General features: G+C 51.7%; 1 protein-coding gene across 2 annotated transcripts in view; it reads right to left on the reverse strand.

Moving 5' to 3' along the window:
- The window catches only part of BACE2 (beta-secretase 2), a 72,238-nt gene that overhangs the window by 15,297 nt on the left and 30,056 nt on the right, over window positions 1-26,885 (reverse strand). For both annotated transcript variants that reach the window (XM_049627835.1, XM_049627836.1), the window contains exons 3-8: window positions 23,486-23,702; window positions 19,284-19,412; window positions 17,762-17,896; window positions 16,221-16,322; window positions 11,476-11,625; window positions 6,273-6,441 (exon numbers count right to left, since the gene is read on the reverse strand). In XM_049627835.1, coding sequence (XP_049483792.1) covers window positions 6,273-6,441; window positions 11,476-11,625; window positions 16,221-16,322; window positions 17,762-17,896; window positions 19,284-19,412; window positions 23,486-23,702 — 902 coding nt within the window. The remainder of the gene's footprint in view (window positions 1-6,272; window positions 6,442-11,475; window positions 11,626-16,220; window positions 16,323-17,761; window positions 17,897-19,283; window positions 19,413-23,485; window positions 23,703-26,885) is intronic.

Genomic DNA, 26,885 nt, shown 5'->3' on the forward strand with positions numbered 1-26,885 from the left:
AAGACCTAAACAAGTAAGACTTGGCACATTCAGGAGGAGAAGACTTGTATAATAAAGATTTGATTTTGGGGGCGCCTGGGTGGCTCAGCCAGTGAAGCATCTGACTTCAGCTCAGGTCATGATCTCGTGGTTCGTGAGTTCGAGACCCGCATCGGGCTCTCTGCTCACAGCTCAGAGCCTGGAGCCTGCTTCAGATTCTGCCCCTCCCCTGCTCGCACTCTTGTCTCTCTCTCTCTCTCTCTCTCAAAAATAAATAAACATTAAAAAGTAAATAAAGATTTGATTTCTTCTCAAGTTAATCTGTACATCCAGTGCACTTGCAATCAAAATCCCAATAAGGTTCTTCAGAGATCTTGACAAGCTGAACAAAAGGACAAAAGTAGCCAGGACCATCTAAAGAAGAATAAGGAGAAGAGGTGAGCCCCTGCTGGATATTAGGTCTTATTATAACTACAGATATTAAACTATATGTTATACCACAGGGGCAGACAGCTACACCAGTGGGATAAAAGAGAATGTTCAGAAATAAGAGATCCAGGGGCACCTGGGGAGCTCAGTTGGTGGAGGGTAAGACTCTTAGTTTCGGCTCAGGTCCTGATCTCACAGTTCGTGGGTTCAAGCCCTGAGTTCAGCTCCACACTGACAGCACAGAGCCTGCACAGAATCTCTCTCTCTCTGCCCCTCTCCCACTTGTGCTCTCTCTCAAAATAAATAAATAAACTTAAAATAAAAAAAAAATAATAGATCCAGATTTATACTGGGTCTTGGTATACAACAAAGATGTTATTAAAATTATTTAATTATTTAACTTGAATCCAAACCAAGCCAAGTTTATAGAAATGTGAGGTTAAATGAACATGTTAAATGATACCATTAGGAAAAATCCAGACAAATCTAAATATATCCTACAAAACAACTGTCTTTTGGAAAAAAAAAAGAACAGCTAAGAATATCATTTTGGGGGTAACTGAGGAAATCTGAATATGGTCTAGATACTACACAATATTACAATGTAAATATTGTTGGTTTTTTAGGAGTCATAATGGTATTATGGTTATATACGAGCCTGTCCTTATTTTTAAGAGATATTTGTGGATGAGGTATTATGGAGTAAAATATTTAGGAGTAAAATGTCATGATATCTGCAACCTATTTGCAAATGGCTCAAACAAAAACTACATACACACGTATACTAATATATATCAAAATATAAAAATTATTAAATCTAGATAGTGTGTATTTAGAATGTCATTATTTTTAGTCTTTTCGTATATTAAAATTTTTTATAATACAATATTGAAAATATCAGAGGAGAAAATATATTCCATAAATGGTACTGAGAAAATTGAATGCCCTTATAAAAATCAGATTCCTACTTCACATTATGAGAAAATGGGGGGGAGGGGAAGTATACAGTATCTTTAGAAAAAAAATCTCTATTTTCTTAGATTAAAGAAAAATTTCTTAAATAAGGTACAGAGTAAAAGCCGTAAAGAAGAGATTGGTACATTTTATTTCCCTAAATGTCGATAAATGTAAGTGAAAGCTAATAAAAACAAGTAACAGAAATCCAGAGACTAGCAGATATTTACCACACATTAGCCCCCCAGAATTAATGGATCAAATATTAAGACTGTGTAGCCATCAATAAAAGAGATGGTAGAAAAATGTCCCTGGGGCGCCTGGGGGGCTCAGTCGGTTGAGCGTCCGACTTCGGCTCAGGTCACGATCTCGCGGTCCGTGAGTTCGAGCCCCGCGTCGGGCTCTGGGCTGATGGCTCGGAGCCTGGAGCCTGCTTCCGATTCTGTGTCTCCCTCTCTCTCTGCCCCTCCCCCGTTCATGCTCTGTCTCTCTCTGTCCCAAAAATAAATAAACGTTAAAAAAAATTAAAAAAAAAAAAAGAAAATGTCCATAAACTATTAGAAAAATTCACCACAAGAGAGAAAGCTCAGACACCCCGAAAACATCCAAAGTTGCATCATCTCAGAAGTAATCAAACTGTGACACTATTTCACACATACAGATTGGCAAAAAGCAAAAACCAAAACAAAACAAATAGAATAGAATAGTTTGAGGAAATGAAAACTCTTGTAGAATCCTGATGGTCCAGCTACCATGAGGACAAATCCAACAGCAGCCAGTAATTCCAAAGACTGACATACCAAACCATCTAGAAATTCCATTTTCAGAAGATCTCATTCACAGGCAGAAAGATGTTCGCTGCAGTAGTGTTTATAACTGCAAATATTAGAAACAATCCAGATGTTAATCAAGGCAGGACTGGGTAAATAATCTGGGTATATTCATACAAGAGGATACTATACAGCAGTCAAAATGGGTGATCTCCCATCAACACGGAAAATCTAGTAAATGTAATGCTGACCGATAAAGCAGGTGGACAAAAGATATATATTATTATATACAGTATTGTGTAGCATTCACATACATTTCATATTATTATTTTTCAATAATTGTTTCCTTAAATTTTTTTAATGTTTATTTATTTTTGAGAGAGGGAGAGAGAAAGAAAGAGTGTGAGTAGGAGAGGGGCAGATTGAGAGGGAGACACAGAATCCGAAGCAGGCTCCAGGCTCCGAGCTGTCAGCGCAGAGCCCCACGTGGGGCTTGAACCCACAGACCGCGAGATCATGACCTGAGCCGAAGTCTGACGCTTAACCGACTGAGCCACCCAGGCGCCCCCATATACATTTTAAAACATCAAAAACCCACGACCAACCAACCTATGTTGGTTGTTATATGGTACTTATTTACAGGTCTATGGGAGACAGCTTCTAAGGTGACGCCGACGATCCCCGCTCCCCGGTGTTTACACTTGTGTAATCCCCCTCCCACAGTGCACCAGGGTGGTTCTGTGCAACCAACAGAATAGGGCGGAAGCGACAGTATGCCCTTTCAAAATTGGTTGGAAAAAAGACTGTGGCTTCTGTCTTGGTTGCTCTATTGCCCTTCTACTCCCTGCAATCGCTTGCTCCCGGGTGACCAGACGACTGTCCTAAGTGTGCTCAGGGAAGCCTGGTGTGAGGTCCAAACGGCAAGTAAGGTCCGGTTGGCAAGGTCCAACCACAGGAGTGAGCTTCCAAGAGTCCCCTCCAGCCTCACGAGAGACCCTAGACCACGGAGACCCTAGACCAGAACCACCAGCTAAGCCACTCCTCGGCTGCTGACCTTCAGCACCTGCACAAGGTCATCAAGTACTGCTAAACTGGGGGCTAAGTTGTTACCAAGCAAGAGATGATGAATGCAAGGTACTCATACCTGTGTAGTGAAATGTTACGTGCGTAGTAATTATAAGAACGTACACCGGTTTCAAGCTAAAGGGTAATTCTCGGGAAGGCAGTGGGGTGGGGCTCTAACTCCATTTACTTTGTTTCCATGACAAATTTTTGAAGAAAATACGACAAAAACGTTAGCATTTGTTAAATCTGGGTGTTCCAAAAGTGTGTACAAAGCACATGATTTCCTGTGACTTAAATCATTTTCTTTGTTATTTAAAGCAGGTTATGAATTAAAAATAAACACTTCTAGAAAGAGAAAAAAAGAGTGGTGTCTCTCTTCCATTTATTACAGCGCCACAGACCACTGTCTGGCTCCTAATTGCAGCTTGGAGGAGACATAGCCGCGTGTATTCCCATGGCTGGTGAAATCAAATGTTTAAGTACCAAAACCCTAAATATATATTTTTTAAATAGTAACAGAAAAACTTCTTTAAGCACACCTACCAAAGGATTCATGCTGAAATGCAGGAACGAATGTTGCTTTGCCTGGAGACGCTTCATACTAAACTATTTCCAACAGCAATTCACTTAGGAGACACGGTGATTCCGCTCCCTGCGGTATTAAGTGGACGATACATGGCTGTTGCCATAGTAGCCTCTACTTTAATGGTATTTAACAAGAGAACAGAAATTGTGAGGCAAATTGCTTTCGTTCTTAGTTCTCTGGGTTATAAGAAGTAAAACATTCAGGGGCGCCTGGGTGGCTCCGTCAGTTAAGCGTCCGACTTCGGCTCAGGTCACGATCTCACGGTTCGTGAGTTCGAGCCCCGCGTCGGGCTCTGGGCTGACGGCGCGGAGCCTGGAGCCCGCTTCGGACTCTGTGTCTCTTTCTGTCTCTGTCCCTCCCCCACTTGTGCTCTCTCTGTCTCTCAAAAATAAATAAATGTAAAAAAAAAAAAGTAAAAAAAAAAAAGAATATTCACATCCAGGAGACAGAGTAGCATCTCAGATTATACACTCCCAGTTAGTGCCCAGAGAAAGGTCTCCCCCAGGGATACCTCACAGGCTAAAAACAGTTAATGCGCTCTCAGAGATAAACATTATCTCAAGGACTCTGAGCCTGCTCACCAATAAAGTCAGAGGAATCTGCGTTAACGTTTAAGAAGGTATTTGCAACAAATATGTACGTGGTGTTGGGCATTTTCTTTTTTTTTCTTATGTTTTATTTTTGAGAGAGAGAGAGAGCAAGCGGGGAAGAGAGACGAGGGCAGGGGGGCGGACAGAAAATCCAAAGCGGGCTCCATGCTGAGAGCAGAGAGCCCACTGCGGGGCTCGAACTCACAAAGCATGAGATCATGACCGGAGTCGAGGTCGGACGCTTAACCGACTGAGCCACCCAGGTGCCCCAGGGTGGTTTTTTTTTAGACAGCACATGAGTAGGGCCAATATTCCGGATGTAAGTTCTCCTTTCACTATTTCTCTTCACCCACTCTCCAAATTGTTATGTTACCCTTCGAGAACGCCAATGTGTCTAAACGAGGCTGTGATGCACCGTGACGCATCGCTGACCTGCCTTCTTAACCAGGATCCCAATGTTACGACCACGATTTGGGTAGCAAGTAATAACTGAAACCTCCCTCTCCGGAATAAATCAGCGGAGATCGTTTGACACTCTCCCCCAAATTCTCCCGTTGGTTTTAGATCCCAGGGAAGGTCTGGTCAGGGTCGAAGCGACCAGCACAGTTAGTCAGCCTTCCTGCCCATCCTGTCGCTACGTCTAGTGCCTAAGGATGCTTTCATCTAACCCACACACCTCCACCCCTGCACTGCATGGTGGTCTTGTATTTCACCCCAGCCTCTAATTTTCTTCGGTTCCACCTCCCTGTTGCCCACTCTTTGGCTGCCTCACGTCTACTTAGTTTTTTTCCTCTCCCTTGGCATGTTACCCACCAACTCTGAATCCAAAGTGCCAGGATTTGTGAGTTCCCTGGAATCCTACCCAGAAGCACCGTGGCACCCGGCCACTGCCTGCTCATGCGCTCTCCATGCGTCTGGGCGATTCCATCCGAAGCCACATCCAGCCCTGGCCTTTTCCACACCAGCCTGGGCTACTGCTAGACGTACTCGACCCCCCGCCCCCACCCCGCTAAACCATGCGCTGTGCGGACACCCCATTCTAGCAAATTGTTCATCTACAGACATTCTCGAGTTTGGGGGGATTACCCACCCATCATCTTTCCTGTCCTCTCCTGGTTTCTCTGAACACCTGCCCCACTCTCTCAAGCTCAGCTCTGCAGAGCCACGCTGCTGACTCACCCTCAAACCAGCTCTCCAAAAGAATTCTAGGAGAAAAACACGCTCCTTGATCTCATTATTTTAGGATTTCAAGAAATAGCAATGATAGGCATTGACTTATTTCACAATGAAGATTTCTTGGAGGGAAAGAAAAACACACAGCTTACCCATGAATCTGCTTTATTTATTTTGATTTCACTGTCAAAAACCCTGTAATTCATCCCCAAGGCCGCGTATGTTTATTCTATGGTGTGAGATACCCTTTTTTTTAATGTTTATTTATTTTTGAGAGTGAAAGACAGAGCGAGAGTGGGGGTGGGGCAGAGAGCAGGGGAGACACAGAATGTGAAACAGGCTCCAGGCTCTGAGCTGTCAGCACAGGGCCCGACGCGGGGCTCGAACCCACGAACCATGAGATCATGACCGGAGCCGAAGTTGGAATCTCAACTGACTGAGCCAGCCAGGCGCCCCTTTGAGATACCATTCTAAATTTAACCCGAGAGACAACTATCACGCTAACATTTACAAGCACTCCCCATGTGTCAAGCACAGGACTAAACGTCTTACGTGGATTGTCTCGCTTACCCCTCTCCACAATCCTACCGTACGTCTTACTGGTAAGACCGATCAGTGACGATAGGCCCGCACCGAACAATTCAGTAGCAACTGACACGCTACCAAGAATCGCTTCCAATAAAGCGCTCCGGTTAGGGTCCTCTGCCCAACGCACGCGTCGCTTACCTGCACAGGGGCTTGCTGCAAAGCCCACCCTCTTCCGAGCTCTGTCAAAGACCACGTAGAAGCCCTCCATCACGGTAGCACCGATCACCAGCGCGTTGGTGGAAGGTGAAATGCCGAATCGGTAACATTCATAGTTCAGGCCAGCCCCCATCATGGGCTGGATGTAAAGCTACATAAGAGGACAGAGCAAACAAACAAGGAGGGGCATGAATCGGGCAGCGTCGCGGAGCTGTCGAGGTCACGCCGCGTTCGGAACCCCCGCCCCCGCCTCCCAGGTGCTGTGGGGAGATACACGGTGGGGTGGGGTGGGGAGGGGTGCGGGGGACATCACCCTGCCATCCAGAAGCTGAGAGCACAAGCGTGGTGATAAGCGTCGCTGAAAGTGACGAAGGCTCCACCTGTAACTCCACGGGGGCGCCACGGTGAGGTCCGTCCGGCCAGCCAACCAGCCAGCTCTTATTGACAGAGCACTTGGCATGGCTTAGATACTGCCTCAGGGCCAGCACCACAGGGCTGATGGACACCCCGTGCCTGCCCCCTTGAAGCTCCCCGTCTACGGAGGAGGCAGGAGGTAAATGTGGAGTCGGGGGGAACCGCTCCGACAGGCCCCTCCACGGCAATGTCGCCCAGCGAACTCTCCCCCTCAGACCTCTTCCTTCGCTTGGCTTCTGAGAAAGGGTTCTCTCTTCTTCCTCCCAGCTCACTGGCCGCTAATTTCTTCACTGCAAGCATCGGAGAACTCCAGGGCTCTGGCCTCTCCTTCTGGCTGTCCCCCCGGGTGACCCATGTGGCCCCGTGACCCTAAGCACACCCCTGGGCTCTATGCTGACCCCCGAATCTTGACCTCCAGGCAGATCTCTGCTGCCGTAGCCACACTCTTATGTCTTCCTGCCCATTCGCCACTCAACCGGCATCTCAAATCTAATATTAAAAAAACTGAACTGGGAACATTTCCCCCAAATGTGCCTTTTGTTTAAGGTCTTCTGTCTCAGTAAATCCGTGATTCACCCAGTTACTCAGGCCCTACAACACCGGGCCAGGATCTCTTTCCCTACATAGCAGGCCTTCCTCTGAAATGGAATCCGAATGCAATCATCGCTCCCATCCCCATGGCTACCGCCCAGTCTGGACCATCGGCATCATCTTCTCTCCCGAGCAACGGCAAAGGCTCCTAACTGGCCTAGGACACTGTCCTTGTCATCCTCTGCCAAAGGGAGCTTCCAAGGAGGCAGCAAGGCAGAAGCAGGAGGATCTATTCCCTCAGTCAAAGAGAGAGAAGCCGTCAGAGTCAGAGAGAAGATATAGCACGCCTCGTGGAAGAAGGGTCTGTCATGGCTGAGGGCCATTTCTCGCAGGGGCTGTGAAATTCAATAAACACAAACATGGCCCTTGAGGTCCTTGGGGGGGGGGGGGGGGCAGGGCACGGGGGGGGGGGGCACGAGTTCCAGAGGAAATGAGTCAAAACTTAAAACAATCAGAGAGCAAATCATCCTTGCATCAGTAAGAAGGCTCCCTTTGTTCTTTTAACAGCAAAGTATTCAAATGCAGGCAACCGAGAGAATACAGTGGCTTAGTAACACAAAATACCAAACATTTGGAAAATAAAGCGTAAGATTACAACAGAAGTAGGAAGAAGGACCTTCTTGTGAGTACTGACCGGCCCTAAAGGGCAAAAGCACGAGGAAAGATTTGGAGGGAAAGGTCTGGAGCCCTGGGTTTTATTGCCAGAAGGAGAGTGTGTGTGTGGCGGGGGGGGGGGGGGGCGCGGCACGGGTATTTTCAGAGGGTGCAGCAGGGAGGGGCTGTCCCAAGGAAGGAATGGTTTGCCTCCCGGCTACACCCTGATAGCAGGAGGCAGGACAGAGCACCAGCCACAAGGAGTGACTACACGAGAGCAGGAAAGGAAACCAGAAGTCAGGTTGCAGAGAGTATCTGATCAAACGGACCCCTGAGGAAGAGGAACATCACTGCCCCGGGTCAGTGCAGAGAAGGCGAGAGGGAGGGCGGCTGCAAGGCAGGGAGGCGAGCAAGGACATCACCTGCTAGACAGGGAGCGGCTGCTGCGTCCAGGGAACAGCCTTGCCCTTAGAACCCTGCCCGACTGGTCTGTCTGTCTCTAAGCCCTCCTTCAAGACAAGGACCCATTCATTCCGTTCCTCACTGTATCCTGGTGCCTAGGCTTCTAGGGTACCACAGGCACACAGGAGGACCTCAGGAGGTGTGCGCTACGTTGAGTGAGAGGGGCTAAGCATCATCAGCACCAAATGGAAAGCACGACTTCCCAGGATCAACTTAAATTAGGCAAAGGCAGGGGACAGATACACTTACCTGCCGTCACAGCACCTTCACCTAAGGTTCTGTAAGCAAGCCCTAGGAAAGTACACGAACACGCACACACACACTCCCCCAACTGATTCTATAATAAAACCCAATCAATCATCACGTTGTCCTGTAACAGACGCTACCGATACAAAAACACGCAGACTGAATCTGGGATCTTTTACTCTTCCTGCGCGTCTCCCGGACGACTTCCAGTAAAGGTTCCAGACTGTAGATGCTGGAACATGCTAGGAGAGCTGCAGTATTGCTAGATCTCAGAATAAACTGTCTGCCTCACGCGAAAATAGCACCCATAGACCAATCAGGGGTAGACTGGCATTATTTACATTTTTAGGGTTCTGGGGAAAAGAAAACCAGAATTCGCCTGTGGGCTGGGGTTGGGGGCCGCTTTTGAAAACTGGCCAAAACAGATTCAGCCCATGTGCTTTTGGAAAAGAGAGCCGGAGACAGACAAAATTTCAGGGATGCCTCTGACACAACTCTTTTCTGCCCTAGCCAGCATATGCCCCTCCAGTACTGCTGTTACCAGAGGTCCTAGGCAGGGGCCCCCCATTGTAAAACTTTGGGGACAAGGAGCCCTGATGGCTGCCCTAAATGTTAGGAAGTGAGGGGCAGGAGTATTAGGAGATGCTCCCCCCCCCCACCCCCAGCGCTGACCCTGAGGGGTGTGTCAGTGGCACCCAGAGCTTGTGAGATTCTCAGCAGGCGACAGTTCACAACTGCCCATCCAACCGCGCCTGCTGTGGACATAACAGATTTTCCGCCGAATGCCTGTTTTCTTGGTTTCTTAGGAGTCCCTGATTCTGGCAGCCAACCCCATGCCATTAATTTACCATTACGTGCTCACCTTTGTCCTGAAGCTAGGATTCAACTTTAGTTACAAACCACGCTGATGAAATGATGCCTACCTCTCGAGGTGTGCCCAAAATGCAATCACGGCGCGCAATTATTTTAAAGACACAGAAAACACAGCACCGTATGCAGTGAAAATGTCTCTGGCAAGTATCATGAATCCTCTTTTATAGTTAAAGGGACAGACGGAGAAAGGGCGAGGCGATCTGCTCAAAGTTACAGTGTGAGTCAGGGGCAGAGCTGAGAACGTAACCGAAGCCTCGGGCTCCGGCCGCGTGCATCCTCTGTGGAGCCTTCTCCCGAGGCTTCTGGGCTCTTCCCCACTAACCCTCCATTCCTGGAAGGCACGTCCCCCCTCCCCCCATATACAGTCGAGAAGGAAAAAGGCAATATTCTCACTTCCTTTTTTCCTCTGAAATGACTCCTCCTTCCTTACCCCCCCCCCACCCCATCCTTTATCCCCAATTCACCAAGTCACAACAAAGGCACACTCATCCGGTCTGTTCAAAAAAGTTACTACCCACTAGCCTCCCCGGCCCAGTCATTCCTGGGAAGGAACAAGGTCTTCAGTCTCCTGGTTCTTATCTTCGAGGAATTAATGTAGCTGAGGGAGAACTGTAAGGGTGTGTGCGTGTGCTTTTAAAGAAAACAGAAGTCAAATGAAAAAGGCAGCAGCATAAAACACACCCTACAGACACGACTAAACAACATGCATTATGAGTCTGAAGGGCAGCCTCACAACGGGTTATTCTGCTCAGCGGAGGGTCAACAAAAGAGGGTTTGTCTGAGTTGGATCTTGAAGGATGGGAAGAATCTCAATATGCAGAGGGAGTGGGGAGGAGAGGGCATTTCAGGCAGGGGCTTGGCAGGAGCAAAGGTTAAGCGATCGGAGCGAGCACAGAGCCCTAGAGGACGGTGACCGGTGAGTGGTGGGTCAAGGGCGTAGCAGGGCGCAGGCTGGAGGGCGAGGAAGGGTCCAGCGAGGCCCAGAAAGCCACCGGGAATGAGGACGTCAGTACGCACGGAGCGGGGACTCACTGATGGCTCACGGCAGGCAGAGCAGGCTCGGAGCGGCCACATAGAAGATTACGTGGCAACGTTTTTAGGGGAGAAAGAAGGGGGCTGGGGTACATGGAGGGCACTTGGGAGGTTCCCGAAGGGGGACCAGAGCGAGAGCCAGAGCGAGATGGAGCAGGGCACAAAATGCTGTTCGATTAGAAGCTTAGGAAGAGGAGGGGGCGCCTGGGGGGCTCAGTCGGTTGAGCGTCCGACTTCGGCTCTGGTCATGATCTCACGGTTCGAGCCCCGCGTCGGGCTCTGTGCTGACAGCTCGGAGCCCGGAGCCTGCTTCACGTTCTGTGTCTCCCTCTCTCTGCCCCTCCCAAGCTCATGCTCGGTCTCTCTCTGTCTCTCAATAATAAACATTACAAAAATTAAAAATAAAGTAAAAAAAAAAAAACAACCCACCAAAAACCAAAACACGTACTGGTGCTTTGGTGGATACTGCAAAAATGTCCTCAATTCCCGACCTTCCCTTGTTGCCGGGCCCTTGCGATGGCACTGCGCTGCCCCTCCTGTTGGGAGGTGGGCGCACTTCCCCCGCCCGGGCCCCCAGGGGCAGCAGTGCACGGGAGGTGATGGCCAGCTGTGCGCCTGCTCCGGGGGCTCCTGCGTGTCTCCCCTCTCTCTCTGAGCCCCGCCACCCCCGTGCGTCAGCCACTGGACGGTGGGAGTCATCTGGGAGCCACTAGACTCGTGAGCGAGGCCACCCTAGACCACCCAAGCGAGGCCCGGCCAAGCACGCCGGTGAGCCTGCGGAGACCAGGCAACCCGCCCAGACTCACGCTCGCGGATAGGGCTGCTGGCTTTTGCGGTCACCTGTCACACGGCATCACCGTGGCGATCGACACCCCACACAGACGTGCTATCTGCACCGGCACGTCCCGCACCAACTGCCTGACTTCCGCAACGGGCCGCGCTCCGGGAGAAAAGCACACGGGCCGGTTCGTACCTGAGGCAGGATGGTTAGGCGGAACGATCGGCTGGAGTTCTCGTCTCTCAGGTAGATGGAGATTTTAGGGAAGTAAGACCAAGGCGTCTCAGAATTCGTCCAGCAAGCCAGCTGGGACCCAGTCCAGAAACCATCAGAGAATTCTGGAATCTGGACAGAAAGAGAGCACGTGAGAAACCATGACTCGGCTGGCGCGTCAAGAGGAAACCGCTCCCAGCTCTCCTCTTCCCCTCGCCAGATGCCCGCGGCGGTAAACAACGTTTCCTCGGGACGGCCTGGCCGAGACGGCAGTCTTCTGGAAGGCGAGCGGTGATGACGAATCCCCAGCTATTAAGATCCCGCAGGCACACGGAGTCCTAAGTATCAGGCGCTGTTCCGAGCCCCCTGCAGCAGCAATTCCTTGAATTCTCAAAAAACCCCACCAGCACAGTATCACCCCCCCCCCCAGCACTTTGTGGGCGAGGAAACCGGAGCACAGGTGAAGTAACGCGCCCAGGGTCACAGCAGTGGCCAAGGACCCTTTAGGAGAGAGAACCTTCCGAGCCTTTCGGGCATCGCCTCTCCTTTGAACTCCAAGCGTGGGACTCATCCCGGTGCGCAGCCCTGTGGGGGGCTCTCTGCTCTCCGGCGATATCGTTCTGCTCCCCCAGACGTCAGCTCAGACGCCCTCCCGTCCAGGAAACCCTCCCCACCGTGCTGCTACCCCGTCATGCAGCTCTCCCCCTCGCTCTTTCTTCCTGCGGTGGTTAGAATTTGACATTCGTTGGTGGAACTGCCGAAATTCTGTTTCCTGCACCACAGTCCGAGTCCTTTAAGGACAGAGGCCTGCTGTCTGTCCCACCTGGCAGTTCTAACACCGGGCCCCCAGGAGAGACTCAGGAAGCATTCGCGCGAAAAGCGAACAGCCAAGGCCACACAGCGCCCACCTGGGCCTCCCGCCCTGGGTCTGGACGGACAACGCCACCGGCACATGCCCACCAGTTGCCGAGTCCACAAGTCAAACGCAACTAACTCCCATCAGCTCACCAGGGCGAGTGTAGGTTCCGGAGGACATCTACCCGCACCTGCCAGCCCAAAGAGGGAAGAACCGTGCCGGGTGTGCCTCTTCGAAAACGGCCGGCAGAGCGAGGGCCCAGCTCAGGTCAGAACGAGAGAAGTGTGCGACAGGAAGAGCTCTAGGAGTGTATGTGACAGGAACAGATCTAGGAGAGCCTGGGACAGGGGCACGGCTGGGACTGAGTGCGATGGAGCAAAGGCAGGAAAGCAAGGGAGGGGGCGGAGCCAGGAGGCATGGGAAGGGGCGGGGCCAGGAGGGCAAGGGAGGGGGCGGAGCCAGGAGGGCATGGGAGGGGGTGAAGCTAGGAGAGCACCGACTTGGAGTAACAGGTGACTGTCAAGAGAGCATCTCCAAGAAGCTGAGCTGAGCTAAGGGCGGGGGTGGGGGGCCAGCACGAGATGTGTCTGAGGGAGGGAGGACGCGCAGAGAAGCTGCCTCAATGGGTAAAACCGAGGTCAGCAGTGGAGGCTGGTGGGGCGGATCGGAAGGAACAGAGGGGAGACAGAGGAAATGATAGTGCCCTGGCATCTTCACCAGAGGCCATTAAGAGAGATCTGAGCTTTGTGGCAAGCCAGTAAGGGGTCCAAGTGGGATTTGCACAGGCCACTGGTTCTCGAGTCTCAACTCCAGGGGGCGGGCCTGGCTAGAGTCACTGATGGGTGGTGATGGGGCATAGATGGAATCCCTCCGAGAGAACACAGGGAGAAGGGAGGGGCCTAGGACCCACCCTGGATCAGGCTGGCAAAGGAGACCCCATGAAGAGGGTGCAGGGACCAGAAGTCCAGGAGGAGGGTGTTATGGAAGGAGAGAGGAGGTACGACAGGTAAGCAGGGATGGTGTGCAGGCCAATCGGGGCAAGAACTGAGAAAACTGGGTGTTGCTGCACGAACCCTGAGTGCCGTGTACTATAGGACCACACCCGGCAGGTGCAAGCCCCCCTCCACCCCATTCTGGGCCACACAATGGGGAGAAAATGCCCCAAAGTTTTTCGTCCTCCCACGGAACATCCATCACGAAACTTAGTGACTGATCTGTAAAATTTCTAATGTTGGCGTTAATATATTTTCACCTTTTATAAAAGTTAAGTCGAGTGGAACTGTGTATCAGAGGGCAGAATCCCCTGCCAGTGCAGCTGAGAAGGGTGGGGCTGTCATCTGCTGGACCCAGGGATGAGCTAAGACAAGGGCGGCCGGGCCTGCACCCGGGGAAGGGGGCCCCACGTCAGTGCTGGGAGCGGCTCCGATGTGCAGACGGAGGGATCAGGCCCGGGGGGTGCCCAGTAACTCACCTAAGGGGTATAGCTCTGAATCGGATGGGGGACCATCTACCTCCAAAGAGGTGTCTGTGAGTCCGAGGGCCTCCCGGAAGGCTAAGCTACGTGTCCTCGGGGGACAGTTTTGACCCTCAGATCACAGAGTTTGGGGTCAGAAGTCATCCAAAAGCAGGTGTCGTCCCGCTTCTGGATTTTACAGATGGGAAAGCGCTGGGCAGAACATAACGGCACTTCACCTAGGAGGACGGGGAGCCCAGGTCTCTGCCATACACAGAACTCCCCATGAGGATCCTCTCAAATTACAGACCTATAAACCACACATTCCCAAAATCCCAGCTGAACAATCCAGGCCACGAGCCCAACATCTGCACTGCGTCTAACTCCCCAAAGCCGGCCATTTCCCGGGGCGCCTGGGTGGCTCAGTCGGGTAAGCGTCTGACTTCAGCTGAGGTCATGATCTCGCGGTTTGTGGGTTCCAGCCCCACGTCGGGCTCTGCGCTGATGGTGTGGAGCCTGCTTGGGCTTCTCTCTCTCTGCCCCTCCCCCACTTGTTACACACTCTCTCTCTCTCAAAAATAAATAAACTTAAAAAAAAAGAAGTCAGCCATCCCCTTAACTGGAAAGAAACCCTACGCCACGACAGGCGAGAACACTGGCCACCTGTGGTCCACGTGCGCTGACCCAGGGACCCCGTCTGCCCTCCCTGGACTTTCTCGGCCCAAGACAGAGAGCCTGCCCGGGTCCTCCCCTCCCTGACACAGGCTCTGAGGTCACAGGGTAATTTTAGACAAGGCAAACACATTCTGTAATCTCATTCCTTCTACCTCCTGCTTTTCTCACAAAGTCCGTCGCCGCTGAACGGGGGCTGTGACGCCGTCTGGGGTCCCAGCGCCTGGCAGGCGTGGCTCGCTCTCTCCCCGTGGGGCTCACACAGGGGCTGGGGTCACACGTACACACGCATCGAGCATTTCTGCAGGATAAGCCCGAACACATTTACGGCCCAGAATACTCCGTCTGAAGAGGCTCATGTCAGGTCTGCTGAGGACATTTTCACTACTGAAGAAAATCAGCATATGGCTCCTTATTTTAAGCATGGTCTGATTTTCAGCCAGCGTTCTGAATTTAGGGCACTAAAAACTTTACTTGCCACTTTTTTCTGATTCAGCAGATACGAGACAAGAGAGGAGCTTTACTCTGGCTTTTTGACCGCTGCTGCCTGGAAATCCTCTCAAGCTCAAAAAGGGCCTCGGCCCGACGTCTGTTTCACAGCCCCTCTTCGTCCTCTCGGATCACCTGCCGCTCTTCCCATGACGGTCTCGGACTCTTGAAGTCTGGTTCAGGACAACCAAAAGCCCCGTGCTCCTCCCCATGCTTCTGCGAGAAGCTGTCACAAAGCAACTGCTACGCATGTTCCGATCACTGGTTCTTCGAATCCGGCCAGTGGAGCAGTGGGACGGTCGGGCCGGCATTCGTACCAGGAGAAAGACTCTGGGTGGGAGACGCGTGCTTTTGGTGACCTTGCAAGCGTGGCCCTGTGCAGACAGAGGCTTATGAAAACACCCAAGAAGCTGAGGGAAACGTTTGGCACGCGTCCGAACAAGGAGCAGCAGCGGCACCGTGGTTTGAACATGAAACAGAGGCTTCCTCTCCCCGAGCATCACCGTGTGGGGGCTTTCTACCTCGGCCCTCACGACAGCCCGGCGACGAGGGCACGGAGACTCCGAGGGCCCGAATCCCACCCCGGGCACCTAGCTACGTTCAAGCGCATCAGACCCCTGAAGCTGTGCTCTTCCCCAGTCAATGCCTTTGGTCCATCCCGTTGCCCCGAACCAACTGGAAAGTTGGAGCCATACTGGAACACCCGTCAGCCAGTTCTCCAAAATGCATGCCGCCCTTGGCCGTGGTTTTAATCATGATTACGCGGGCTTGATTTTGATTGACCTTTGTCTTCTGTGAATCACATTCTTTTACAGAAGTAAGGAATTAAAATTCCAGCACAGCGGGAAAGAGGCCAAAAAAAAAAAAAAAAAAAAGAGTACAATTTTTGGTTTATTTGTTTTGTTTTACAGGCTGCAAATATATCCTTGGTCTACCGTGTACTTTAATACAGAGTATTACCAAGTGGATTTTGTTTTCTTAGATTAAAAAAAAAAAGTCCTACATCCACTACACTATTATTTGAAACACTAAACAGCATTGCACCTTCAAATCCAAGTCCTCTGAGGTTAAAGTGAAGAAATTCTTTGCTGGTTAAGAGTAAGACTGTGAATTTAATAAGTCATAGTTTAAAAAAAAAAACAAAACCCAGCCCCTCAAAATCCTCGGATGACGACTATTGGAGTACGAAGCAGTACCCCTCAGCACGTGGTCATGACCTGGCGGTCCCCGAGATTTATCAGCGCCCCGAGGACTCACCAGAGACGTGCGGGCCACGGCTTCAACGACCGCATCAAACACCTTCTGGGGTAGGCGCAGAAGTGTGGTGCCGCTATCCACGATGGCTTTGTCTGCATTGTACTAGAACAGAGGAGAGTTGGCGGGGAAAAGGCACAGACATGAAACTCATAATCGATGCGTGGCTGCAGCCTGCTATTGCTGTCATTGCTACATACAGATCCAGGCAGCCGTGGTCCCTCACTGGTGGCTAAATTCCTTTCCTATTCTTGGAACTTGGACACTAGCCCAAATGCTCACTTCCCGGATAAGGAAACTGAGGCCAGGAGAAGGAAGTGACGTGACGGCCGTCCACAGCTCTCTCCATGCAGAAATTCCCCCATTTGGGGGCACTCAAATGTCCTCGGAGGAGCCCCCGAGGGCAAAGACCCACTTGGCTTTCCAGACGGGCGCGACATGTTAATTACCACGTATACAAATCCTACAGTCAAGTGTTATCCCACAAATGGAGAAAGAGAAGGACAGTCTTTATTTAACAGACACCTGCTACCTGCATTTGACGGAAGCACAGCCACGTTCAGGAAAAGGCTCTCACACCCACAGAATTTGTATTGTATTGTAGGCCCTCCCATTTGGTTCTACCGCCAGATTCTTTGACGATTCTTTGACGGCAGATAAGGGTCTCTGACGACAAACCGGCAGATAAGGGTCTCTGGCGACAAACCGGCTTTGGGGCCTATCGCAGTGCAAGGGAGCACCGCTTTATCGAGCTCTGACGGGCGTGCGTTTGGGAACTGGTGGCGGAAGGCACGGACGGTAAGGAAGCGATGGCAGGTGGGGATTTAATGAAATGCTGTGGTTTTTAGAAACCATCCTGAAAGCTCGTTTGGTTTTGTATTTTTCATCCTGAACATTCTACAAACCAGGCCCACCTCGTCACGTTGTCCTCCTCATTATGCCATCGTGGCCACAAAGGAGCCAAACGCAGACAGGGTGTGAATACGGCTCATACGTGACTTGGTGCCCCAGCTCTACACGTGTGCCTCCCGCGAGGACAGGCGAGGTGCGCCCCCTCGAGTGACAGCTGAGCGCTGGGGGGGGGGGGGGGGGGGGGGGGGGGGGGGGGGGGGGGGGGGGGGGGTGGCGAATGGAGGATTAAGCTGATGATCTGAGTTTCATTTTGCTTATTTCTAGCCCCCACCCGCCCCCCCGCCGCCTTTCCCCGTCGCACTGACGAAACCTGCTTATTCCATTCTCTTCAACACAGTCCAGTCACCATCAGGCCCAGAAGAACAGTGAAAGCCGTGGCCCCTGGACACTCCTCCGCACACACCATTTTATGCTAATTTTCCCCTGCGAAGCCAAGTGACTGGAAGGAAACAAATTTTCTGGAAAGAGGAGTTCATTATCATACAAAAAGGCCCTGTAACTTTTAATGTAATGAATCTTTGATTTATCTTTTAATGTAACGGACCTTCTATTTTTCTATTCGGGTCCCAGCGGTAGTATTTAAGCGACCCAGCCACACAAGGGTAGACACAAAGAGATCACGGTGCAAATACCTCTCTGCAGTCCAGATTAAGGCTCTGGCCTCCAATTTCCAATTTCAGAATTTCTATCTGGTAATACCACTCCTCCTTAATAGGGGTATACCAGATGTCTCCTTTGTACAAACTTGGTTCAATTCCACCCAGGACCTGAGAAGAAAAATATTTACGGGGGTAAGAAAAAACACGTAGGCATAGCAACATGTTACACAGAGAAAGCATGCGATCAGAAGGTGAATCCTCACTGGGATCAGTACCTTCACATTATTGTGATGTTACAAAACAGATAGCTATGCTTGAAAATTAAACAGGGAACGTTTGGGGGCCATCTATCCAAAGGTCCAACAATATCATACCCTAGTCTAATCGAGATGCTCTGGGGGTTTCCATTATGTAAAGGAAGTACACACAATTTAGCCTTATGGTCTCGAGACTTCGCTTCCTCCAAACACATGAAGCGAAATAGTTAACTGCGTTGATTGACGAGAATTTAGTTCCTCAGAGGACTTAGACTTACTGTCTTACAATTGTGCGTGGAAAGCAGAACAGAAGAGCTTCCCTACCCAAAACTGCGTGCTGTCAAACTATAAAACATCGCCCCATGAATCCTAGGCTGCCCTCTATCCAGAAAAGGGGCTACATAAGGTATTAAGATCGTGTGTACTCGGGGCGCCTGGGTGGCTCAGTCGGTTGGGCGTCCGACTTCGGCTCAGGTCAAGATCTCACGGCCCGTGAGTTCGAGCCCCGCGTCGGGCTCTGGGCTGACAGCTCGGAGCCTGGAGCCTGCTTCGGATTCTGCGTCTCCCTCTCTCTCTGCCCTTCCCCCACTCACGCTCTGTCTCTATCAAAAAATGAATAAACGTTAAAAAAAAAAAAAAGACTGTGTGTACTGTTAGCAAACGAAAGCAACTGGGCTTGCTTCGATTAGAGGGGTTGTGGGCACGTGCCCTGAGGTGCCCTTCTTGTACATCGTCCCTGTCACCTCCTGCTTTAGACATCGGGGTGCAGGGCTCATTGAGGGGACGCCCAGGCCACAGCATATCCACAGCGCTGATGGCTTTGATCTGTGTAATAGAAAGCTTTCCGCTGTGCGCGCACGCGTGCGCACAGAGAGACAAAGGATATACAGGTGTGCCTGTCTCCCCACCGCACTGATGACATCACCAGCATTTTCCCTCTGCTTCCCCAAGGCAGAGAAAAGCCCGCTCACCGCACCCCCTACGGTTCCTCACCTGCCCCTCCCCAACCCGCCAAAAACTGTTACCCTTCAAAGAAAAAAAATTTTTAAGAAGCTTTAATGGATTTGGGGGAAGCAATGGCAATCATCAGCTTTTGGATGGCAAGGTAATTAGGAAAGATAAAAATAATTCCCAATTGTATCCGTTTTCTAAAGCTTCTAGAACAAAGGTTATCAAAATTCCACAGGACTTCTGCATGCGCCCACGTCTCCTATTCCTATCAGGGTGTCAATAAAACAGAAAAAACTGCCCGATTGATTTGTGATTTTTCCCCCCCTTTAAGACTAAAAGATACCCACAAGACTACCTCCGTTGGTACCGGATCCAGCGACGGGCAGTCCCGCCCCACACATCTGCATGGAGAAGACGTTGGGGATTCTCGCTTGTGCCACCAGAGAATCAAAGAATGTCTCCAGGGAACTTGACGGCTGTAGGAGGGAAAACGGCGACAGAACAGATGAGTGACCCAAAGCAGACACCACGCGTGACGTACAAACTGTTTTCCTAATTTGTCTCATGGCTAAACAACAAACAAGCTGCAGTAATTCAGAAAAACCTACAACAGACTTCCCACCAGGCGGCATTTTCCCCGCTGGAGCGGCTCTGTTGTAAAAATAAGACAGTATTTCTAAAATTGGAGCGATACAGTAGATTGGCGAGGCCCCTGCGCGGGGACGGCACGCAAAAAGAAGAGGGTATTTGTAGAGCAAGCACGACACCGTCTCATTTGTCACCACGACTTTCCGGGAGGCAGGGGTGAGACGCGGAAGTAGGTCGCCGAGATGGGTGGTGAACTCTAATCATGGCCATCTCAGAGTAACAAGAGAACGGTCTCCAGGTGCGGCCTTTGTGGCTTCCGAAAACGTCACTCACTCCTTTCAGCCACGGTCGTCTGGCGCCACGAGACATCTCTGATCACAGCACCCGCTGAACGCCGGGGAGCAGGAAAGCAGCAGGGAAGGGACAGTCCTGGGATCCTCAGGTTGAAAAGCCCCTATTCCCTGCTGGGCCCAAGCGGCCCGTGCCTCCCTTCCCGTGGAGCTGGCAGTCACTTGGGCACCCCCAAGTCTCCAGGACTCAGAGGAAGAGGCACGGTGTGCGAGCAGCTCTGAGCTGGGGGTGGGCCTCCCCCTGGCGGTCTCAGGGCAGGTCAGGGACCTCCGGGCAGATTTTTGACAACTGGGAGATACCAATCACTTGGAGTTGTTAGTTTCTTAAGTTTATTTCTTTTGAGAGAGAGAGAGAGAGAGAGAGAGAGAGAGCTGGGGAAGGGCAGAGAGAGAGGGAGAATCTCAAGCAGGCTCCGTGGGGGTCAGCACAGAGCCCAACGCGGGGCTCGAACCCACAAACCGTGAGATCATGACCTGAGCCGAAACCAAGAGGCAGGCGCTCAACCGACCGAGTCACCCAGGCGCCCCTCGGAGTTGTTGGTTCTTGACGGAAACTCGCCTGTGGTGGCACAGGTGCCACTGGCACATTCTGACCACTGACGGTCACCGTCAGAACTATTTGCTACCTGTAAGAATTAAAACTGAAATTCTGGAGGGAGTAGGAGAAGAGCCTGCTGGCAAAGAGAAATCTTCCCACGTATTTAACTCTGTTGTCTCTGGCCTCCTAGTCCTGCTTCCACGACTCTCTGCCAGGAGTCGGCACAATCTCTGTACGCGAGGTGGGCAGAGGACTTGGCATCTGGGTCGATGACGGAGAGACAAAGTCCCCTCCTGCAGGAGGCCGGGTGTGGTGCTGACCCAGGCCGCTGTGCCTCCGGTCACCCGCATGGGAGGCAGCGAAGTAAATAAACGCTGCCTGGAACTAAATTCTGGCTCCATCCCTTGCCAGCCGTGTGACTTGTTCCTTTGTTTCTTTATCTGGAAAATGGGAAAATAATAGCCTCCTAGAGCTGTCGTGGGACTCAAATGGGTCCATACGCACAAAGGACTTGGAATAGTGCCTGGTGCCCGGCAAGGGATCCATTGTTACTCTGTCGAGTCACTTTTCAGGAGGACTGTGCCTGAGGATCCCTCTTGAGGTTTAAAAACATACAGGTGCCAGGATCAGCCAAGAGAACCAGATTCAGGAGGCGTGTAGGGGGACCGAGACACCACACGCTGTGGTGGCCGCTGAGTGGCTCGGCCAGTCCCTTCCAGACCCCAATCCAGACTGCGCCGCCTGGCACGGGTCTCCCACCACGGCGCCTCGCCCCACCCATCCCGCGACTGTCTCCCCCAGGCTGGGACGGGACCCCATCGCTGGTAATCTCAGAATTTCACGCACAAAAAGGTCACATGGGGAGTCCGGACACCCCAAGGGACCCCGGAGTCATTACTTCCCAGGAAGTTTATTATCAACATTATCAATTCCGGGAAATTCAGCTTCATTCTACCATCCTCCAAATAATCCGCCGTGACACCAACCGGGCACACCTTTCGCGGTCAACGTCAGGTAAACACGGAATGGTTTGTCCTTGGTCACGCTGTCAGGGAAATCGCATTTAGGAAGGTAGGTGATTGGGGCGCCTGGGTGGCTCAGTCGGTTGTGTGTAGGACTCTTGATCTCGTCGTGGTTCATAGGATCGGGCCCCGTGTGGGGCTCTGTGCTGACAGCTGGGAGCCTGCTTGGGATCCTTGCTCTCTCTCTGCTCCTCCCCCTCCTCTCTACCTCTCAAAATCAATAAAAATAAACTTAACAAGAAGGAATGTAGGTCAAGAGTCTGCAGATTTCCCATTAAGCTCGCCACACAGTACTGAGGGGAAAAGGGGGCTCCACAACCCCCCCGGGTCTGCAGACGGGCTCTGGGCAAGGAAGGTAAGCTTCTCTGACCCTCAGTCTGCACAGCCATAAAATGGGAGAACACGGCCTTCCAAAGTTGGCCTCATGGGGAGGTCTCGAGATTCAAGGGAACCAACATCCTGTGATGTGCCTCACGGGCTGTCTCTCCTTGAGAAGCCACAGGGTTGGGAACCTCCCCCGACCCCTCCCTGCTGCCCCCTCCCCGCCTGGCCCCCCTGCACCGTTTACTAGCGGGCTTGGGCTGGAATAAACGTCCTTGCAGGGAGAGAAAACAGGCCTCCCCTCCTGGGCCCGCACGGACCGCGGGGGGCTCCGCCGTTACTGGGTGGGTAGGTCCTACATGCGTGTGCCTTGTGGTTTCACACTCCGCTCTGGCTCCAAGCCTGGCACCGAACAATGAGCAGGGCAAGGTGTGGTGCCCACTGCAGACTAGGTGGGGTGACCTCCCGCTTTGCTCAGGTGTGCACAGCCCGAGCCCCGGGTACACCCTGGGTCCTAATCTGCTGGCCTCTGGCTCCCTTCCTGATGGAAATCCCCCGGCCTGTGAGCAAGCCCGCCCCCCCACACTCCTGCACACCAACGTCCCTTCCTCTGGGCCGGCCTGAGTCCAAATGTTTGGAGAACATTCAATTCTGTCTTTCCCATTTTGTGCAGGTTCTGATGCTGGAGAGCGAGGGTTCCACGCTTTCCCCCCGCGCCTCCTGGGCCACTGGCTGGCGGTCCCTAGGACGTGCGTTCAGGCCCCACTCGGGCTCCGGGGGGGGGGGGGGGTGCTCCGCAGGGGTGTCTGCAGCCACAGCAAGAAAGCACGACGCTCTCCTCCGTGGTGGGGAGCCTCCCGGCTGAGGTTCAGGACCTCCTGCAGGCTCCGTGTCTCCACGCGAAGGTGCGAGTTTAATAAATGTCTTTTCGGGGTGCCGGGGTGGCTCAGTCAGTTGGGCATCCAACTTCGGCTCAGGTCATGATCTTGCACTCCGTGAGCTCGAGCCCCGCATCGGGCTCTGTGCCGACAGCTCAGAGCCTGGAGCCTGCTTCAGATTCTGTGTCTCCCTCTCTCTCTGACCCTCCCCCGTTCATGCTCTGTCTCTCTCTGTCTCAAAAGTAAATAAACGTTAAAAAAAAAAAAAATGTGTTGGGGCGCCTGGGTGGTGCAGTCGGTTAAGCGTCCGACTTCAGCCAGGTCACGATCTCACGGTCCGTGAGTTCGAGCCCCGCGTCAGGCTCTGGGCTGATGGCTCGGAGCCTGGAGCCTGTTTCCGATTCTGTGTCTCCCTCTCTGTCTGCCCCTCCCCCGTTCATGCTCTTTCTCTGTCCCAAAAATAAATAAAAAACGTTGAAAAAAAAATTAAAAAAAAAAAATGTGTTTTCTTTTGACCCTACCCGAAGAAAAACCCGTCACCACCATAATTCAAGTGATTCAGGTTCTGTTAACATTTTTACACGGCAGAAGTAAAATAAGCAGAACTAAGACAAATGAGGGAAAGTGATGCTTTGGGTGTATCTTGGCAGGAAAGTTCGAAGGAATGCACCGTTTACCTTAAGCTTCAAAGATGCCCAGAAACACGATGCACTGTGTGACCACGGTCTGCCTCCACCACGGGAGTCTCACGGACCGCCTGCGCCCCGCGGCCCGGACCCACCTGCCGCCCGTCCGAGCACTGGCCCCAGACGCGTCCCACCTCTGACGCACTCAGGCCCATGCTGGCCTTACCTTGGCCAGGGCAGCATACGCGAGTCCCAGAATCCCGTTCCATTTGACGCCGGGCAGAAAGAAGTTCTCTGACTCGAAGATAGTGGCAATGTTGACAAGAAATGAGCTATTGAAGCCTTTCGGGATGGTGACCACGTCCTCCCCCACGAAGCCGGTCCAGCTCCCTTGCGTGTACTTCACGGTGACGTCAAAGCCCTTGGAGCGGTACGTGCTGGACCTGGCGGAACACGAGGGAAGGCATCGTATTCGTCTGTGAACCCGAGTGCTGACCGGTCACCGTGGCGGAGACGGCTGTGCTAAGCGCCGGGGGGGGTTTTACGGTCAACTCTTCAGGACTAACAGTGGCCCTGCTGACCAAGTGGCATTTCCCACAAGACACGATCACTAGCATTTGGGTAGCAGTGGTTCCGTGCCATGTGTGAGGGAGGTACTGGGGTCGACATCTGCCCCTGTGAAGCCAGTAAGTCAGGGGCTTTACTTAACTGGATGAGCCTTTGAAGGCAGAAATCAAACCTGGGCATCTGCCTGGCCCTCTGGCTTCACAGGGGCCCTGCAGTGGCTTCTCTGTGACACAGGGAGGGGCCGCGGGCTGTGGCCCGGGGTTCAGATTCACATGTACAATCAGTGTGAAAATACCAAGTGATCCCCTCCACCTCCACGGCCTTCCTCCTGATGTCACAGGCTCCTTCTCCCGGTTGTCCCCAAGGCTCCAAAGCTTATTATACTCATGCCAAAATATGGGGGATACCAAAACATGAAGGGATTCAGACGATGGTCAGGGCAGAGGAGAATCCTGCCCTTGGGGAGACCGACAGTAAACAAACGAATCCACAAAATTCCAAGTGGTGATAAAGAGTGTTAAGGACTCTCCAGAGAATAAATCGGTGGGGGGAGGGGGGGGTTGGCAGTGACGTGGAGGTGACCCAGGCGTCTGCAAAGCAACCACATGTGTGTGAGACACGCACAAAGCCAACGAGCCGCATAGGAAGGACTTTCGGGAGGGAGGACAGCCAGGTGTCATGGCCCTGTGGTGTCCCAACCTGTAAAGTAATTCTCTTACCCCGCTGAGTTTAAAAACTCTGCTGATTTACAGCAAAGGACCCAAAGAAGGTCTCTAGGCAAATATCTGAGCATTCACACCACACTCACCCTAGGAAAACTGTCCACTTCCTCAGAGAAGTGTCAAATCACCAAACAGATCAGTGGAAAGTGCCCCCATTTGCCTGTGGTTTTTATTTCGCTGATTTATCACTGAACACTCAGTCCTTGTTGTAGGATTACATGGACTAATGCAGTCTTGCCTGAGGTCAGGAAGGTAGTTAAATCAGAGATGATATGACCTCTTTTGGGTGGGGGGTGGGGTGGGGGGTGGTGCGCACATCTCTTAAGCTTTAAATATATTTGACAGTTTTTAATTCGGTAATCACGCTTCTGAGAATTTGATCCTAAGGAAACGCCCATGATGCAGGTGGAGACTCAGGTACAAAGACAGCCATTATGTTTTATCTATAATAGCAAATGGTTGGAAATAACCTAAGCCCCAGTAAAAAGGAAACAGTTTAGCAAACCATATCTCTATGATGGAATATTACATAAAACCGAAACAGACTAAGTCATTTTCAACGACACAGGAATAAGGTACAAGAAAAATGTCGGTGGCTCCCTTGGGTGGTGGGGTGTGTAGGGGAGACTCCCCTCGTTTTTTAGGCCCATCTACAATTTCTGCATACTTAACTTCCACAATCAGAAAAAAAAAGAGTTATTTTTAAAATGTCTGGCAGACATGGGGCACCTGGGTGGCTCAGTCAGTTAAGCATCTGACTCTGGATTTCCGCTCAGGTCATGATCTCGCACTTCGCGGGTTTGAGCCCCGCGTCGGGCTCCATGCTGACAGTGTGGAGCCTGCTTGGGATTCCCTCTCTCCCTCTCTCTCTGCCCCTCCCCTGCTGGCATGCGTCGGAGTGCCCTCTCTCCCTCAAATAATAAACTTTACAAACTGGCAGAAGATTTTTGGAGAAATTTGATCTACGTTAGCTTCGTAATGGGATACAAACTGTACAGAACGGCTGCTTTTAACATTTGCCGTCTTAGATCGCTCTGCCATGACCTCTAAGGGGCGGCAGCATTAAGTGACTCGTGTGCACCTGTCTCCTGACAAGGGAGAGCACAGAAGAGTGAGGGTGGAGGGGTCCACGCACGCGGAGAACTAGGGGACCCATCAGAAGTCGCACGTGTCAGGCAGTCAGGTCGCTGAGACGCGGGCACCCGAGGGTCGCTGTGACGCCCAGTTTACTGCGAGCACTAACTCAGGGGTGCCTGGTGTGTGGCAGGGGCTGCACGCAGAGACGGTGACCCGCAATGAAACCACGGAATTATTCGGGCCCTGCTGACAATCTCGGGTCATTCCTCGAGTCCGCAAATCCACCACTGCTAACGAGAGCGGCTACCTAGGATCCACTCCAGGGTCAGCACACTGTTTCTGGAAAGGGCTAGGAAGCAAGTGCTTTACCTTTGGCGGGTCATGTGATCTGTTCCAACTCCCCAGCTATGCAAATCTAATGAGGACGGAGGCCACAGACGGTACATCAACAAGGCCCGCTGTTGTATTCTAATAACGTTTTATGAACAGAAACACAACAGCAGGTTGGGTCGTAGCCTGCAGGTCCTGGTTTGCCAACTTCCGATCTAAAAGATTAATTATCTCGGGCGCCTGGGTGGCTCAGTTAAGCGTCTGACTTCGGCTCAGGTCAAGATCTCGCGGGTTCATGAGATCAAGCCCCGAGTCGGGCTCTCCGCACTGTCAGGGCAGAACCTGCTTGGGATTCTCTTCTTCCCTCTCTTCTCTCTCTGCTCTTCTGCTGCTCACGCTCTCTCTCTCTCAAAATAAATAAAAAAATAAAAATTTAGAAATAAAATAAAAAGTCTGCCTTAATAAATGTTAAATGATTAGTTATCTCCCCAAAACCACCTGAAGTACCACAACTGTCTTTTGAGAAGTTGTTTTATTTCTACTGTGCCCAGAGTATAGAACACTCATTAGAATTTGCTAATATCGTCGGAGTCTGAGCCAGCCTCTTACATGTATTTGGCGTGTTTTCGACACTATCCTGACCAGCTTGCTACTCCCCTCATGCGGGAGGCATTCTGGATATTTCAGTGCCACCCGCAGAGCTGAGAGGCAGGTGATGTCACGCTGACTGCGTTCAACCGCTTATTAGCTGTGTGATACGGGCCAGGTTGCTTAACCTCTCTGTGCCTCTGGCCGAAAGGAGACAACATAGCACCACACCTCGTGCGGTGGTTTAAGTTTGAGGAACAAGAGTTAATACTGGAAAGCGTTTAGAACAAAATCCCTGGGACACAGCAGGTACGCAACAAAAATAGCTGCCATTATGATAAT

This window comes from Panthera uncia, chromosome C2 (genome assembly GCF_023721935.1).
Source record: "Panthera uncia isolate 11264 chromosome C2, Puncia_PCG_1.0, whole genome shotgun sequence".
NCBI classification, from domain to species: domain Eukaryota; kingdom Metazoa; phylum Chordata; class Mammalia; order Carnivora; family Felidae; genus Panthera; species Panthera uncia.